Source organism: Vicugna pacos, chromosome 5, assembly GCF_048564905.1.
Source record: "Vicugna pacos chromosome 5, VicPac4, whole genome shotgun sequence".
Lineage (NCBI taxonomy): Eukaryota > Metazoa > Chordata > Mammalia > Artiodactyla > Camelidae > Vicugna > Vicugna pacos.
Genome location: NC_132991.1, coordinates 65,981,083 through 66,000,274, shown reverse-complemented (window position 1 = coordinate 66,000,274; position 19,192 = coordinate 65,981,083). Strand labels below are relative to the sequence as shown.

Here is a 19,192-nt window from a genome sequence, read left to right as displayed (position 1 = left end):
TTCCCTTCGTTGTCAAAGAAAGTCAACGTGCATACACCAATTTTACCTCAATAAAAAAGAAAGTCAATGGGCTGCTCTGCTACAACCTTTAATTAGTACTCAATGGAGACGAAATCCAATCACAGGGAATGGACAGTTATCACGTGATGATTCTAGTGGGATGTGAAAAGAGTTCAGCAAACCAAATGACACTTCTGAGCAGAGGTAACTACTCATAATCATTTCATTACAGTACATTAAAATAAAAAAGCTTACCAACATAGGTTCACAGGTGAGAAATATTCAAATTATCTGTTCTCACCATTCGGAATAGATTTATGGTGCTACCAAATATAATTTTGCTTTGTGACATAATTTATAATTTAGAAATTTCTCAATCTGCAAAAAAGGCAAAGCTATTAAAAATAAATCTTCCAATCAATTATCATGATTAAAAAAAAACTAAATATATTACAAACATATTTTTGGCCCACAAAAAGAAACTTCAATAAATACAAAATAGGGCATATAATGATTTCATACAGTCATGTGACATTTCCCCTCCATAATCTCAGGCACGTGGTATCTGCATAATGCCTGCTGATTACCATCATTCCTTTAAAAAGCAGAGAAAGAAAAGCTTTCAAAAGAAGGGACTGGTTAGAATTAGCAAGACATAAAGAGACTACGTACAGGAAATAGGAAAATACATCCAAATCTTTACCTATTGAAAAGGAATTAAGATCAAATATTCCCTGACAAATGAATTATTATATCACATCATCAATAGATATGTTCTCTCTACTCATCTTTTAAAATATATATATGTAAATTAGACTAGACTCAGGTATAAATAGCCAACGGTATCTCAGGGGACAGTGAAACTTCTCAGCAAAAGCAGAGTACAGATGCTTTGAAAATCTAGTTCCGCCCTGGGGGAAAGCGGTGGGGAGAAGGCAGGTACAAAGAAACCTCACATATTCATTCCATAGTCACCAACTTACTAAACTACCCAGTATGATTTTTAACCCTAAAATTCTGGTACTTTGAAAAACTTTTCCCAAAACTTAAACTTAAGTACTTAAAATTCTTTTAAAAGTACCAAAGGGTGGGTAAAATTTATGTCTAATTCCCATATTCTGCCTTGAAAGAAACTTTAAAATGTGTATCCTTCAGATATTACACATCACTTCACAACTGGTACACTGATTCTACAAGTGTCTTCAACATTTTACAAATCTTACCAAAGAATCACTACTGTAAACATGAAAAATTCAAAAGCAAAAGATGGATCAAGGAGTTTACAGATCTCATCTTTCCAAACCTATCTGACCTATCCTGGTTTTCACATCAAAATATTTTCTTTAATTACATCTTGCAAATGTACTCCATGGGAGAGGGATTTAGAAACAAATGCATGTCTAGAAAGGCAGTATTACCAACCACCAGACCTCAGAATCGCAGCAACCCCGCAGTCACTCCAGGCAAGCTTTTCACGACATCCGCAGGGCACTGACGTGAATTCAGCTTTTTGTGTTCTGGGCTAACTCAGCAGAAAAGGGTTGTGCTATTCATGCCACCAGACCACCACCCTCTCCCTTCAGGAAACTCAGTTAACTCAGTGGGAAAGAATGACCGACCTTGTTAGGGTTGTGAGATGTGGGAAAGGAGAAGAGCCTTCTACTCATTAGGAAAACAAAATAACAATGGGACAGCTGCTTCCTGCCCTGCACAAAGACACACGCGTGGGCGCACACATACACACAGGCAGTCAAAAGACTAATTTTTTTCTTTTTAATTAAACGTGATCACAATTAGGAATGGAATCCTGGCCTCATGTGGTGTTCGGCAGTTGGCGCCCAGCCAGGGCCCCGATCTGCCTCCACAGACATTTGCTATCTCTTACACAGGAACTCGATGAACAGGACCATTCTCCCTAGAACCACCCATGTAAAGACCTGGTAATAGAATGGAAAGCACTGATCTGAATACTAGGAAATAGTAAAGGGCACTGGTAATCTGAGGTATCTTCCACTTCTAGGACTTGCTGCTAAAAATCGATTCTATCCAGTCACTGTGCTGAGCCACTAAGGAAACCACGGCGGGAGAGCGGACCTGCCAGGAGGGAATGAGCACCAGTGCGCAGGAGCACATGTGAACACTGAGGCGAGGTCCGCTGCAGGGCGACTTGTTCAACTGGAAAAGGGAGTTCTCCTCTAGTCCCCACCTGTTATGTTTAAAATCTTCTTTAGGAAAAGGGGGGAGGGGTGATAAGGAGGAAAAAAAAGATAGAAAACACCAGGTTCCCCACCTGCCTGCAAACACACAGACACGCTCAGTTAGGGGAGGTAAAGGGAGAAGACGCATTATTGGTACTTGTAGCTGTGGCACCTGTTACTGTGAAGCCTGTAGGAGGGGCTATAGAGCTGTGGCTGGGCTGCAGGTCCTTAGGAATGCCACTGTGAGAACTCAGCTGGTGGCCGAAGGCTGCGCTGAACTGAGGGAGTTGCTGCTTGGGAGAGGTGGAGGCCATGAGTTCAGCAGAAGGCCCCATGCCACTGAAGCTGGTCTGCGGTAACCCCGGAAGCACGCTGGAGCTGCTGGGGGTCACGGTGGCGAAGGCAGGCTGTGTGGTCTCTGAGTTCGAAGTGGTGGGTGGCGTGGATAGGGAAGTGGAAAGAAGATGTCCATCTGCGCCGAGAAGGTTGCTAAATGGAGAGGGATCTCCAAGGTTGACAGGGAGATTGCCCCAGTGAGTTCTGGGGTTCACGACTCCTCCAAGTGGCACCTCAAGTTGGGTTGGGAGCAAGTGCTGCGCCATGATGGGCATCTCTGCTGAAAAGGTAGCTGCCATATTATCACCCGAGTAAGATGTTGTGTGGGGAGAGGTGATATGGTCACTGTAGGGAGACGGCACATGCTCGCTATCATAATGGCTTCCATGGGGCGAGGAGTGTGAATGATCACTGCTGTATTGCTGTCGTGAGGTGATTAGGTCATCTGCCTTGCTCAGCAGCTGGGCAGGATGTGGCCTCTGGGAGGCATGGCTGCCATCATGAAGTCCATGAAACTGTCCTGGGAAGGCTCTCTCCCCAAGTGCACTCTGGCTGATCAGAGTGGCAGAAGTAAGGCCAACGTTGGCTGGGGCAGAGAACTGCCCCTGGATCTGCCCTGCCAGGGGTGTAGGTGGGTTAGACAAGGTAGCAGAACGGAGCAGGTTCTCATCCAGCTCTAGACTAGAAAAATTGTCGTGTACGATTCGCCCATTCAACAGCTCCCCCAGGTCCGCATTTACCTCTCGGCTCAAGGACTGAATTCCTGACGCTCCAGTCCCTGTGGAGAAAACCCCTATTCCTCTATCTGACAACTCCTGGACGGGCACACCATCTGACTGGGTGAGCACCCCAATGGTACTCAGGCACTCGAGAGAAGTCACGGCCTGCAAGGCCCGTTCAAGTTCCTCAGCCTCTTCGGTGGTGGGGAGGAGGTCTCCGTTCTTTCCTGAGTAAACAAGAGCCATCAACAATCAGCAGAGAGCCCAGAAATAAACCCACACACCTACGGTCAATTACTCTTCAACAAAGGAGGCAAGAATATACAACGGAGAAAAGACAGCCTTTCGGCAAGTGTTGTTGGGAAAGCTGGATGGATGCATGTAAATTAATGAAGTCAGAACACACCCTCACACCATACACAAAAATAAACTCAAAATGGCTTAAAGACTTAAATACAAGACATGACATCACAAATCTAGAAGAGAACACAGGCAAAACATTCTCTGGCATAAATCATAGCAATGTTCTTCTCCTAGGTCAGTCTCCCAAGGCAAAAGGAATAAAAGCAAAAATAAACAAATGGGACCTAATTAAACTTACAAGCTTTTGCACAGCAAAGGAAACCATAAACAATCAGCAGGGCTTTGGCTGTGCCAGACCACAAAAATCATACATGTGAATTACTTGTAACAACAGTATTAAAAAGAGTCCCCATTGAAAAGAGGAGTTCCCAAAGTCCGGACTGGAAGGAAACAATGAAATACTCATCTGCAGGACAGGTCTGAAGTGTCAAGCTGTCCTGGACCCTGAATCACATCTTGAGTTTATTTTTCAGTACTCTCAAAAACCATCTTATAGGGGGGAGTGTAATAGCTCAGTGGTAGAGGGCGTGCTTAGCGTGTACAGGTCCTGGGTTCAATCCCCAGTACCTCCATTAAAACACACGCACACACACACATACACGCACACACACATACATACACACACACAATAAACTTAATTAACATCCTCCAAAAAAAGAATATAAAAAAGAGTTACCATAAGTTACTCTATTACTTGAATTAAAAAAAAACAAAACCATCTTTTCAAAGTGTTCAGTTCTTAGGGATTCTAAGGATTACCAATTTAAAACTCAAGGTGACTATCTGATTACATGTATGTTTTTACCTAAAATTATTAACGTCATTAAAATAGAAAACCTATCAATAGTTCAGATGTGAGACAAAGGCTGTGGAGGAGGAGTCCCCTCAGTTCTTCTATTCTTGGAGTCTCGGGCGCTGTGAAGACTAGAATACAGAACCTCATACGTCTATTTTACTAGCACAACACCGAGCACTCAGCTCATTTCATAGCTTGGTTACCTTTTAAAATGCTTTTGCATTACCTTCTACTCCTCCCTTCTCATTCTCCCATTTCTAAAGAATTTTCATAAAATGGAAGCCCATGTGCCTACACTGATTTCATTTTCAATATAAAAAAATCTATCATTAGGAACTTGACTAATCACCACAAAAATACCTAGTTTTTAATGGTGGAAGAAACCTTCTAAGAGTATAGAAGATTTTCCCCTGAAAGCACTAAAGAATTGGTGGGATTAAGCAAGTTTTGATCTGGAAAAGTGCACTTCATTTGTAGTGGGATATTAAAATGAGGAAAAGTTCTGAAAGCCTTCAGTAAATTCAAGTTTAAAATGTCTTTGTTCAAAAATAAAGTAAAATTACTCATTTTAAAGGAATGAAGTTATAAGCCTACCTATCAAACCTATCAATCTACTAAATCTACAATATCATTTTAAAAACTGCACATGCATCACTTCCTAAAAAAGGGAAAAATAGCTTCAGTATTTTATATTTTCTACCTATAGTGAAAGACATGTGGGGAGGAACACTTCAAACAAGTCTCAAAAAAACTATTTCCCTTTTTTAAAAACTCATTTTAAAAACCAGTCTTCTTGAATCAAAATATTGACCATACCTTCAAAAAAATCAAAATCTTGTAAGTCATCAGGTAGCCGTGGCAGGACGTCTGAAAAGTCCTCCTGGTTCAATTCCAAGTCGTGTGGAATGTCGGTGATCTCATTGGCAATGTCATCCGGCAACTCATCAGCACTCAGCTCTGGCGTGGATGGGCTCCTGGCAAAGATGACATGGTTGGCCCCACCACCCCATTTTTACCTACCCACCAATGTCACCTAGACAAGTTTGTCAAATACGAAAATGGAAAATCCTAACTCAAAATGTCTCCTTTCCTACTTTAAGAAAATTTGAAACCAAAATGACAGACCTCACCATACGTAGTCACGTATTTCTACAACTTTTCCCATGTGTTAAGAGAAGACAACCATTCTGAAATAATATTTTTACTGCAAATTAGTGGAATGAATCACAATTTGGTATATTAGTAGAATGGATTACAATTTGGTATATCAAGTATCTTAATACTTTTTAGTAGAATTTAAAAACTGGTCAAAATAATAATTTTTAAAAATGAAACATAAAACTAAGATGTTTGCTGAAACAGAAGCCTCATTCATCTGGTCAAAATGCTTACCCTTGCCCCAAATTAATAATGCATCAGATTTCTGATGGAGTATCTGTTGGAACATGTATGGAATTTCTGTTGAAACAGAAAGCTCTGAGAGTGGCCAATTAGATTCTCAATTTCAGCATCTGCTCCCTTGGTTATAATCAAAAGCTTTATTTCAGATCTAACCTTATCCACTATTTAGTAAAAACTGTCCTGAAAACTATGAAGTCTAGGCTGACACACCAAATGGTTCCTGTAGCCCACTTCTAACACTAGAAAACTAAAAGAAGCCAGATGTTCTGAGAACAAGCAGAACAAGTAAAGGTGGCGGAAACTCTGGCGCCGTCACTGACCGGATCTGAGAGGCCTCCACTGGCAGTGAGACGCTGGTGGGCATGCTGAGGTTCCCCTGGGGGACTGCAGGGGGGATGGGTTTCTGGGGTCGACGAGGTCCACGCCTTCTCTTCTTCTTGTGTTTTTTGGTAAGCGCAGGAGGCTTGGTTTTTTTCCTGGGTTTCCTCTGCTGCTGGTGCTGAACTTTACGGGAGCTATCTCCTCTTAAGAAATTATCCTTTGAAATAAATGAACGGGTATTTTTAAACTGAAATTATTTGGGGAAAACCTAACAGCTATCTAAAAAAACCCTGTATCTCTTAAATATACTAATATATGGTGCCTAAAACTATGTATGACAATAGAAAATGAGTAAGAAATTCATTCAAAAATTTGATTCAAATCAATTCAATACATACAATAGTTCATCCCACATTTTAAGGCATTGTGATAGATACTGCAGTGGAAAAATTATGAATATACTTTGATTTGTGCTCTCAAAGAACTTATTTATTAGTCTCTCATGGGAAAAACGAGAATATAAATATACATAAATATAGTAGAAAAAATTGGGCAATGATGATATAAACACCTTCTAAGAGTGCACAAAAGGAAAATCCATTATTTTATGTGAGATTAAAGGATAAACAGGATTTGAAATCCTTGGGATAATGGAGAAGATCACTCTAGGCTAAAGGAAATGGCACAAACAAGATAAAAAGAATAGCGAATACTTGAGTGTGACTGTTGCCTGGGGTATAATGAAGGATAAAATGTAACAGTAAGCTGTAAAGAAGTTTGGGGCCAGATCATGTATGATTTTGAATACCCTGTTAAGGATTTTAAACTTTCTTTTACTGCAGTGGGGAATGATTTTTGATCAGGGAAATACATTGTTTAAAAGCATTAACTATCCGGGTAGCAAGGTAAAGGTCCAGAGAGAAGAGGCAAGTGAATGGAGGCAACAGTGCCAATGGGAGGGCAACTTGAACAGTGCACACAAGATAGATGGCTGAGGGTGAAGTCAGCAGGAGTGGAAGAGCAAGGGCCTGCTGGGAGAGAAGTCTCAAGATTTGACAGTTCCTTGGATATATAAAATTCTCAGGTGTTTCTAGGGTTTCTAGTTTGGGTGACTGTTAGATGATGATTCCATTAGCTGGGATGGAGAACACAGCAGAATAAAGAGACTCAGAAGAAAAGTCAAGGAATTCAGTTAGGCTCACTTATAGTTTGAGGTGTGAAGATGTCCAGGGAGGTAGGAGAGAACTGTATCTGATGCTCAGGAATAAAGAAAGAGATGGAGATGCAGACTTGGAAATCGTGACACAGTAGAAGTCCTTCAAGAAACTGACATGGGCCAGAGAGACAAGGTAAAAAGAGAAAACGGTGGGGACACAGTTTATAAAACTGCTGCAATTTAGTGAGGAGGCAAAATAAGAACTAGGAAGAACAAGAAATTGACAATATAACTAGCTTTCTTCAACTAGTACCCTTAAATCTGAATACTGTATTTCATCAATTCCCAGATGCACATTTTAATATCTCTGTAACAGGGAGCATTTTACAATAATGACATCTTATAACTGCTGTTGGCCAGATGATGGTCATTATAACTGGCATTGCCTGCCCACGCTCAAAGCTGGTCATAGCTCTTTGTACTGTCATCATCTGAATTAAGGCATGTGCATCATTGGTTTTACATGTAGAAGAAAAACTGTTCTGTATGCAGAAAGGCACAAAGAGCAGCAGGATATAAAACTGTTATTAGAGAAGCAAATATTCATTATTGAAGAACTGACCACAATCCCCTCCTCCTTTATTGCAAAGCAACAACCAAATGAGAAAGGAAAATAACCACAAAGTGGACAAAGCTGTGTTATAGTTGATGTATGTAGAAAATACTGCCTTTCACATATCAAGAATTAGCTGAAACCAAGAGCAATAGAGAAGATAAAAATATCTAAGTCTAAAGAAGCTATTTTGATAAGCATAAAACACAAATTTTAAGTAACGAGAAACCCACGGGCAGCATTTTTTCTTTCTTAGTGGTACATAAACAGTAGTGGTTTTTATAAGTTGATGAATTCAGTAATAATTCTTATAACCAAATACATAAAAAAGTGTAGACAATAGTATTTGAAGACTAACTATCACTATCATCAAACGTATTCAAAATAAGAAAGAATAAAATTAAGCATAAAAATTCAAGAAATCTGAAAGAAGTTTAATCCCAACCAAATACTTGAATCCAAACACAATTACAAAAGTCACAAATGCATCAATTTGGAAAACAACAGAAAAGAGGCTGCTTCCTAGCCTCTGTGTTTCCTTTCGACTCAACACTCGAGGTCTACTTTTATTATGCCCACTATGTAACTGAATAAACAGGGAGTAAGCAGCTACCGTCACCCATCAGGTGCTGGCATCCATCTCAGGATTTCCCTCTAGGTCCAGTCCGAGTGTCAGGCAGGAGGAAGTAAACGAGCTCTAGCCCAGAACAGAATACACAAGCCCTCCTGTAAGACTCCCATTATCACCTGGTTCTGGTTCCAGGCTTGTGTCTTACTCTCCTAACCTTGTACTTTGTAGCCTGGCAACGTTTTTGGTAACGTGCCAGGCCCTCCACACAGAAGCGCCCATGCCGGAGGCCCTGCCCCACTCTTGGTACTCCCTCACTTAGCTCCTCCGGAGAGCCCGAGCACCTGTGTCCCAGAGGCTTTCCTAAAGCCAACTGTTCATTCACCTACACTACTTACAACCACTGTTCACTCGCAGCATTCTCACTGTCCCATTCTACTTCTGCGTCAGGGCAATGCATTTAGTAACTGACCACTTGCTGTGTGGTCTCATACCTGCTGAATACCATGCTTTGCCTGCCAGCCTGGACTTCCTGCAGCTTGAGCCTCTTGTACCAATGGCTGTCCTATGCAGTAGCTGAGTCTAGTTGCGAACCTCAAGCCCCCTGCCCCACAAGTCATGCACCTAACTGGTAATTTAGTCCTCAATTACTTACAAAGCATCTTTGTTCTAAGCACTGAGGATATTGCAATGAACTAAAAACGTTCCTGCCTTTGTGAAGTTTACATTCTAGGAGGGGATAAAGACAACAAACTAATTAACAATGTTAGACAGATTTAAATGTGAGGAAGAAAAGTGAGTAGAGTATGAAGATAAAAAGTGGCAGGGTTCAGGAGACGAGGAAGACTTCTTTGATAAACAGATATTTGATCAGAAACCTGAAAGAAATGAAGGAGTGAGACATGCAGAAATCTGGGAGAATAACATTCCAGGAAAAGAGAAAAACAAGTGCAAAGGCCCTGAGGTGGGAGCATACTTCGAGTGTTCAAGAAAGAGCAAGAAGGCCAATGCTGCTGGAACCTGGAAGTGAGGCAAGGGCATAAAAAGAAGCTGGAGTGCTCACTTCATCAGCACATACACTAAAATTGGAACCATCAAGAGAAGATTAGTATGGTCCCTGAGCAAGGATGACACACAAATTCATAAAGCATCCCATATGTTTATCTCAATTATGAAAGAAAAAAAAAAAGAACCTGGAGAGGTTGCAAGGGCTGGATCAGGAAGTGCCTCACAGAGCATAAGAATTCTAGATTGGATTCTAAATGCGATGGGAAGCCACTGGAAAGTTTTGATCAGGGAACCAAAATGATCACATGTATATTCTAAAAGGCGTGCTCTAAAGGCTATATCTTGTATGATCCCATTTATAAGACATTCTGAAAAATGTAAAATTATAGGGACAGAAACAGATCAGTGGGGAGCTGACTACAAGGGGGCAGCACTAGACAATTAGGGGAGTTGGTGATGGAACTGTTCTGTATCTTGATTATGGCGGCAGTTTCACAACTGTAAGCACTGTCAAGACTCAGGACTGCATACCAGAAAGACTGAATGTTACTATATGTAAATTTAAAGACAGTGGAACTCACACACATGGTCTACTCTGGCTGCTGTGTGGGCAATACATCGGGGTGCAGAGAAGCATGGCAGGAAGAAGGGAGGCTAATTAGGAGACTATTACAATAATGCAGGCAAAGGTAACGGTAGCTAAGGCTAGGATGATAAAAGTGAAGTTGGTAAAATGCATTTGAATTCAAGATATAGTTTGAAAGTAGAGCCATGAGATTTGCACAGTGTTTGTCACCCAGTCTTAAGTCTCTCATGGAGGACTAATGGAATATAAGTCCTTGTTATACCCTCTTATGTAATTTTTAACTTTAAAATAGCTCAAACTAGTGTCAGATTCTGTAACTGCCTTCAGAGAGGAAACTATTTGTATTAAATTGTAAAAACTTTGTATTGAAAATATCCCTTAAAAACCTGATTCATTTTATTTATGTTCTTATTTTACATTATTATATAAAATATATATTTATGACTAATTTTATACTAATTCAACCTTACATTTGCCTAGCTGAATTGGCCTCAGCAGAAATGTTTAACCAGCTGAAAAGAATAAAGTGCTTTCAATTTCTTCAAAAGCATTCACATAATTGTTATACTAATCAACAACTCATTAAATCAATAAAGCAGATCCTAAAATATAGCCTCCCTATTTAACAATATTTTCCTTGTCTTATTAGAAGTATGCTGGAATGGCATAATATTAAAATCAAAATTTACAACCAGAATTATTTAATTCAGTGGTTTGAAAGCTGCAGTGCTGGTATTACCAAGGGCCTGTGAAATCATCATGAGGATCCATAAAAAGTGGTTCAGAAAACATATGGAAGTCACTCCTAAGCCATGATAAAGCCTCAACAAGCTAACAAAAGTTTTAAATGTTTTAAAATTAAAATGTGAAAATAATTATTTAATGTTTATACATGTAGTTTAGTATATACAACTATTCAAAATATCTGGTCCATAAAAGAAATCTAAAAAAAACCAAAAGAGGTTCTTGGAGAAGAAGCCGGTAAACTTCAAACATGGCAACTGAGGTCTAGAAGAGATGACGCTATAGTCCTCGCTGTACATTTAGCTGGTGGCAATGCCGGGATCACAGCCTTACACCATTATGTCCTGGCCCGGTGGCCATTTAGTTGCCCTGATGCACCCCTGAGAACTGAAATACGCTTACAAAAGGTAAGAGCTGTCTTACTCAACTTTTTAGTACTTAAAGTACCTAGCACGATACTTTGCAAACAGCAGAAGAACTCAGTAAGTGTCTGACAGGTAAAATGCATATATTTTAAGTAACTACATAATTCAGATAGTTCACTAGTTCAGACTTGTCTCTCCTCCAAATTATCCTGAATTAATTAGGGTTTATGATACTAGCATTAACTGAGGAAATAATTAAGTTCAATCGAATTATAATAAAGTTTGGCTTTTGGCTGAAATTTCATCAAATATCCAAGGCATTTGCAGAACTGTATATAAAAAAGCAAAAACCTAAAGAAATGGGGCAAAGAAAAGGCTTAGGAAATCTGCCTATGTATAATAAAATGTATCTTAAGGAGAAGAGAGTATGTACAGAATAGGTACAGATGCAAACAAAATGACTATATCTTCTAGAACAGTGTGCTTTTTTGTTTTTTAATGAGGGTATAAAATGAATTCAATGGTTATATCAAGTTTTTTTTTTAAGGAAACAGAACAGAGTATAAAATATGAGGTATTAAATAAAAAAGCATTGTTTCATAAAACTCAGTTCAGTGATTCATATACACACATAATTTTGGACTGAGTCACAAAATATTTCCTACTGTGGATAGCTATCAGAACTCTGAAAGCCTCTGCTGCAGAAAATAAAATGTGAGCTTACCATTTTTTTGGCATGTTCTTCACACAGAGGCGTCTGGTGTGTAATGTCAAAAACGGGCACAGAGCACTGCTGTCCATCTGCAAACTTGGCCGTGCAACTTGAGAATAGTTGCTGGGAGCGGTTCAAGAGGATATCTGTGTTTTTTTTAAGTTAAGAATAAAATACATTGAAACTCTATCAAATTTTTCAATTTCTTATAAAACTTGCTTTTTCCCTTACTTGTGCTTAATAAGTATAAATTTTATTATCTATAAAAGCTAAAGAACCAACCCAACTACTGATATAGGAAAATTACAGTAGTTAAATGTACCATCCTCATTGATCAGAAGATCCTTCTGAAGGAGTCTATTTTGCTAAATGGGCTCCTAACCTGAGTTGCCCTTATGGCCGTTCTGGTTTATGTTATTTGGAGAAGCAGGGTCATTTCCTTATTAACACACTCCTAAAGTTCAGCTATGATGGTTTAAAAAAAAAAAAAAGAAACACAACTTTAAGAAAAATTTCTGCCTATTATACTCATCAAGAATAAATATTTAAGGATATAATTACCAAACTCATCTATCCAAATTTGGGTATTTATTTCACATTTTCAACACCAAACTCAAATTTACAGCTTACAAGAAATTACTTTAAAATCAAAACCATACTATTAAAATTTGAATGTCCACTTTTTTTATCATTAACATTTTTTACACATCGATACTTTTAGCCACTAACTACATTTCCACAGATTTGCTTTATATCTATTAAGGAAGTATCTTTCATTTTTCTTTTATGCTTTTACAGTTAAGGCTATTTATCAAGCCTTTACTGCATAGAAACTGTTGCTGAAAAAGCTGTGAAAAGACAATGCGAATGCCAAGAACAGAAAGGAAGGCAAAAATCAAATAGGTGGTTTAGAAGAGTATATAATTGCTACCATGCTAAATTTTTTTAAATGCTACTCAACTTTAAATGTTTAGTGAAATTGAAAGTAATAAGATTTCATAACCAGCCTGAAGCTCTCTAACGTAGGTTTTCCTCAAGTATATTCCATCTTAAGGAATGTACTTTTCTAGTCAGTGATGTTTGTAATCTTTCATTCATTTCAAATCAGCACCATACTCAATAAAAGCAGCAATTTAATCCCACAGCAAAGAGCATACTGAAAAAGTGTATAACTTTCCTGAAAGACTAAAAACAGTTCTTGAATAACAGGATTTCATTTTCACATCCATGAGTGTCAGAGTGGCCTCTTACAAACTACCTAGAATCACTGGAAGGACCAGAATCCTGTTAACAAAATTTAATCAAGGACAGCCACTGGAAGAACCTATGACTTGCTGTCAATTTTGCTTTTTTTGGTATGATTCTTGAATAAAGAATCACAATGATATAAGCAGGAAAAAATTATTCAGAGGACACCATGAAAATCAGAAGTTACATAAAAATTATTTTAAATATCAAATAGTAATGATTCCAAAAGTCATTCACTTGGCCTGAGAATGAAATATATCACCCTAATGAGTCAGTACTTTTCAATGCACACTCGAGTTAGTTAAGAGGATACGTTGGAAACAGTGTCTGGTGAATGGAAGGGCCCTGTTGGGGCACTGTTCACCCTTCACGGTCCCACTGCATGCTGCCGGCTCCGCCTCCTTCAACTTGGTCCGGCTTATGCTAAGGAACGAAAAACACCAAATAAATTTTTTAAAAATGCTTTAAGAATCCAGGGCAATTATTCAGAATAATGTTACTACTCTATAACATCCACACTTTAACTATCTACATTCATTAATTAAAACACAGGTATGAGTTACTATGACCAGCTCCAAGAGTTCACATACTTTAAGCTATTTCAATGGCTTATTCCACATATTCACCAGTAAATGTGACAAAGTTATTAGATAAAAAAGAATATTTTAATGTTATTCAGTTTATATCCAAACTATATTTTAAGGATACTATTAGAAAGTAGCCATTATAGTCATAACTTTTAAAATATTTAACAACTTTTTAAATGTCTTTTGTGGAACTAGGCCCTTGATAACAAAACTAACTAAATACATAGACGGCATTATTCAACTGACAGCTGATTTCTGCACATTTAAAATATATGTAATGTAACATAAATAAGCTACTAGTCGCTAAGGAATGATTATGGCACGTTGTTATATGATTATCGGTGATGCACTAAGCAATAAACTTTTTCCTATTCATGGGAGACATAACCAAATGACATCAAATAAATCTGAGAATTGTAATTGAGACCATCTTGGTGTTTGCTTTGTAATACTTAGTTATCACGAATTCTTTTTTCTTAAATCACTAAAAGTGGCTTGGGAGATGTTCTGAAAAGAGGTTGATTCTGCCAGTTAAAAACCACAGATAAATACAGTTCCTACACAAACAGCACACTGTCCCAAGCTCACAGTATAGTCCCTTACATCTTTGACAGGGACATAATAACATACCAGACTCAATACACATACACTGGTCTACATACAGACTGCTTCATGCTGGACAAAACTGAAGTTTCTACTGAAATTACATACTTGAAAACATTATATAAATGTTAGAAATCATTATTTTAAAACCGATGTCAAACTGAGTAAATTCTTTCAACAAACAAAGAACAGATCTTCACTTGTTCGATTCTGTTCATTCATTCATCAACACTGGAGACTAAGAACAAAATGTACAACTGTTCCTGCCCTCATAGAAACTACTGTCCAGCATGCCAGACAGTAATACAAGTATAAAAATCTATAATGAAGCAGAGCACAGAGCACAACAGCGTATATAATGGGGACCTAACATAATCAAGACAGTCTGGGAATGTTTCTCGGAGAAAGGTAAGTCTCTGAGTAAGTAAGAAGGAAGCTAAGACCTAAAGATGTTCTAGAACAGACACCACCTCCACTGCAGAGGACTGGAGCTCTGAGAGTGAGGACAATACTGCAGGCTGCAGCCATACTGGAGATGCATTAGATATATGTACATAGTTTCAAACAGCCTAAATATGCCAAGGAGCAGAAAACAAGTCTTAAGACATAGTATTTTTTTTGAGGTACTCAATTGAAAAATGGGTTACTTTTTTATAGGTAATATAATGAAAACTAAAATAAACAAAATGAAAATGAAATTTCAATAATTATGTCTACATGTAAGGATTATGACCAATAGTTACAAAGCAAAGATTAATTTTTAGTTTTTTGTTTGTTTTAAATCCTTTTTTCATCAAATGACTCACGATCACTATAGAAATACTAAAATATACAGACTACAATTTTTTAAAACTTTAATTTATCAATTATCTCACCATCTAGAGATAACCAGTGGTAATATTTAGGTATATAAACTTCCCCAATGTTTTACATATATAAAATATTTACACACACACAGACACACATGCACAGAGAAAAAGGCGAGAAGGAAACAGAATCAAAATGTTCAGTGTTCGTTCTATTTTGTGAATGATCATATTATGGAGATTTTGTTTCTTTTTTCTATTTTTTTTTCAAATTTTCACAATGAGCAAATATTGTCATTATAAAGAGAAGGGATTTTTTTCCCCAAAAGAAATCCAATGTAATAAAACATTTTGAGTATATAATATATGGGATAATGTAGATATTAACAGAAAATACAATGAAAAGAAAAAATTTTTATTAATATAAGAAACATAAAATACCACTTTTGTGGCAAAAAAACTATAAATACTACTTTTAAATAACATGAAATTTCTAAGCACTGGAATTTTCTTTAAAGACAGATAACATCATCAAATCCTCTACTGAATAAATTTCAGTCAAACTTTAGCAAAATTCCAGTAATATGTTAATTTTACTGTCAGCTCATAGCAGCATTATTTTGTCATCTGTGTAGAACTTTGAGCAACAAAATCAAAATACAGTGCTTAAATATTTCAGGATAACATGCTCATCACCCATTGTGTCTCGACTATCCTCCCAAAGAACACAGAAAACAGACTAAGTTGAGTTCTCAGAAACAGGAGGCTGTATGGGGGGTGGGGTGGGGGGCTCTGACCTGGTTCGACTGCATGCAGCTCTCTGCAGTTCTTGGATCAACTGGCCAGTACCTTCTGGCTCTCTACTGGCCGCCTGCAGCAAGGCCTTCCTAAACGTGTGCCGGCATTTCTTTTGCCGAGATTCTGCCCGCTCCAGGCGGCAGAGGTGCTTATATTTCTGCTGAAAGTAAGTGCAAAGTTGGGTCACCCTGGAGCTCCTACTCTCCGTGTCATCATCATCCGACCTAGAAAGTGCAGGGAGAGAAGCAAAAACCTGATTACACGTTAGGCTCATTTTAGAGAAGGGAAAAGTGGTGAGGAAGGGTGGCTGGATGTACAAGGTTGAAACTTGTGGCACGGGAGCACATACTTAACAAAATCAGGGGAAGAGAAATTCAGCAGAACAGCTGAAAATAACTCTAACGTTTCAACGGTAAGTGAGGTGGTAAAGACAATCCAGTGCTTTAAGAAGCTTAACCATCTTAGCTTGTCATAATTAGACACTCAATGCATCAGTGTCTTCTAAATTTTAAGTGACTAGAGATTCCTGGGAAGAAAATAATTTACCTTTATTTACTAAAAAGTCTGAGTAAATGACATGGTGATTATGAGGAAACAGCATAATTTCATAAAAGATAGGTCATACCAAAAATAGAGCAGGGAATTCTAACAGTCTTTTATCAAAAGGCTGCCCTTTCAGATGTACTGGTTTTTAACTACCCTTCTCTTTCTAAGCACTTGAAGAATTTTGATTATAGGGATCACAGTCATTTTATAGTATTTTTTTAAACTGCAGGAGATACCCTAAGTAACATTTTACATACCATGGAATTATGTGGAGGTTTTTCTGTCATGGACTGTTGATTGATCAGTGGCCCCTGCTGGAGGGCTACGTTGAATGGGATGCTGAGGGCACATAGAGGCTCAACAAGAAAGAGCTCTGTGGTTAGTCAGCAATGTCTACCAGCAGGGAGGTTAAAAAGGTCACTTTTCTATGGAACAAATGTGATCTCATTTTTTACTGTTAGGAATAATGCACATGAGACTTGAAACTGACCTGTGTTACTTTACCTTCCTTTTCTTACACCATAACATAAACAAACAGCACACATGTGATAACTACAGGCGACATATTATCTTACTAATCTTCTGTAAACCCTTGCTTGGTTTCTCTTCTGAGGTGGTATCACCCCTTTTTCCTTCAGAATAGCCCATACCAGGCTACTCTGTAAACTTCTGTTTAGTATACATCTCAAGAGACATGTTCGCTTCAGTGTAGTTTCTACTACAGATATGCCAGTTGAAGGATCTCATTTCAACCTTTTCGTTTATTCAACGTTCAACATTTACTGCATGTCATGCCCACTTCGGCAGCACATATACTAAAACTGAAACGACACAGAGAAGATGGGCATGGCCCCTGTGAGGACGACACACAAATTCGTGAAGTGTTTCATATTTCTGACTGAAACGTTATGCTGTGCACCATAAACTGACACAACACTGTAAGCTGACTATACGCTTCAATTTAAAAAAATGGAAAAAATTTACTCCATGTCTATCATGCTGTGCACTACAGAGGAGAAACGAAAAGACTGCTGTGCAATTTAGACAAGATAAACATATCCCCAAAGTTAAACAATTCAAAGGAGGGCAGAATCAGTAACTAAAACTGTGGGGCAGACAGATCAATGGTTCAACTATCTGACCTCAAATAAGGCAAATCTAGGAGATTTTTGAAATTTCAGTTTCCCAAGACCTACCCTAGATCTACAGAACTAGAACTTCCATGGAACGGGGTCTAGGAATGTCTCATTGCTCCCCAAAGTCCCACAGCAGGATTCTATACACCACAGCCAGTCAGTGCTGTGTGCATCTTCAGTGTGAGGGAGAGCACAACAGTAACATGAGAGAGGTACAGATAAAACGCTTTCAAAGTCTGCGGGGAAGAGTGCTGGACGAAAGGCTTTGTAGAGAAGATGACAACAGAACTGAAGCTTGAAGGAAGGGTAGAATGCGAAAAAGAGAAAAGAAAGGTATCTAACAAGGATAAAATACTATAAGCCAAGACACAGAGACAGACAGGCTAGGGAACAGCAAGGGCTGGGAAGCCTGCTTTGGCTGAGCTGTGGGGTGTGCAGGGGAGTGATGGTGGGTAAGGCAGACTTCCTGAACCTAAACGCCAGATTAATAAACTTAACCTTTACTCCACAGGCAATGAAGAACCTTGTAGATTTTAAGAAAATAGGAAACAGCAATAGAGCTGTGCACGAGGATTACACTGTCAGCAGATATACATGGAAGAAGAGACAGAAGAGAGCAGTGAGGAAATTATTCTAAAACTCCAGGTAAGAAATAACAGGGACCCCACACCAGGCTGCAGGACTACAGACTATGAGAGGTAATCTGCACGGAAAAAAGACAGACTTTGTGAACTGGGCAAGGACGAGGGAAGGGACAATAATCACTCAGCAGTTTCCATGGGCAAAGACCAGGAAGCAGGAGCAAGAGTAGATTTGGAGTAGGATACAAATTCCATTTTAGACCTAGGAGATTTAAAGTACAGAGGAGGCATCAAAGAGGGTGGTGGAAAAACCGTTGGAAATTAGAAACTTGAGCACATTTAGGGAAGAGATACAGATTTCAGAGTTAACAGCTAACAACTGAAAGACATGGGAGTGATTAAAAGTAAAAGGCGACAGAGATAACAAAAAGAAGACATATAAGGGCCATTATCATAAAAGAATTAACTCAATTTGGTGACTGGGTATGAAGGATAAGAAAGTCAATAAGACTCTGAATTTGGATAACTAGGAGAATGATAGTCTCATAAAAGAAAGAGGAAGGAAGAGAAACAGTAAGTCTAAAGGGGAAAATAAAGCTAGGGTGGATTATAGACTGCCAATATTGTTACTTGAAAAGACTCTGTTACTGCAAGGAAAATGGGCTAGATGACTGGTTCTCAAGATGCACCTGGATGTTGAGGCATGTTCTGTCATTACAAAAGCTTTCAAAGCTTCTTCATAACTTTCATACTTATACTGCTGTGGCCCAGTAACTAGCAGTTTGTGGTCTAGCACAGGGCCACACACCATCCCAGGCATGGTCCTGAACTAGAACATCTCCAAGATGTTTCCCGCTTCTAAGATGCTCTGACATTAATATTTCAAACCTGGTTGCTGAGAAAGAGTAACAAACTGGGACAAGAAAGGCCAGTTCCCACCATTTACCAGCAGTGACAAGGGCTGGCACCTACTGCATTTCTTAGTACGTTAGGTTTCCTTC

At 38.6% G+C, this 19,192-nt stretch overlaps 1 protein-coding gene and 2 non-coding genes across 10 annotated transcripts in view; 2 read left to right on the top strand and 1 right to left on the bottom strand.

The window, feature by feature from the left end:
• Nucleotides 1-1,759: 1,759 nt before the first annotated feature.
• Nucleotides 1,760-19,192, bottom strand: part of INO80D (INO80 complex subunit D) — a 50,537-nt gene continuing 33,104 nt past the window's right edge. For all 8 annotated transcript variants that reach the window (XM_072961397.1, XM_072961399.1, XM_072961395.1 and 5 more), the window contains 6 exons: nt 15,928-16,152; nt 13,448-13,557; nt 11,899-12,032; nt 6,134-6,351; nt 5,229-5,386; nt 1,760-3,480 (listed from right to left, as the gene is read on the bottom strand). In XM_072961397.1, coding sequence (XP_072817498.1) covers nt 2,315-3,480; nt 5,229-5,386; nt 6,134-6,351; nt 11,899-12,032; nt 13,448-13,557; nt 15,928-16,152 — 2,011 coding nt within the window. In that variant the 3' untranslated portion in view covers nt 1,760-2,314. The remainder of the gene's footprint in view (nt 3,481-5,228; nt 5,387-6,133; nt 6,352-11,898; nt 12,033-13,447; nt 13,558-15,927; nt 16,153-19,192) is intronic.
• Nucleotides 9,527-9,633, top strand: LOC116280735 (U6 spliceosomal RNA). Its single transcript, XR_004190219.2, has one exon. It is a non-coding gene; the product is annotated as a U6 spliceosomal RNA (small nuclear RNA).
• On the top strand, nt 17,266-17,370 carry LOC116280744 (U6 spliceosomal RNA). Its single transcript, XR_004190228.1, has one exon. It is a non-coding gene; the product is annotated as a U6 spliceosomal RNA (small nuclear RNA).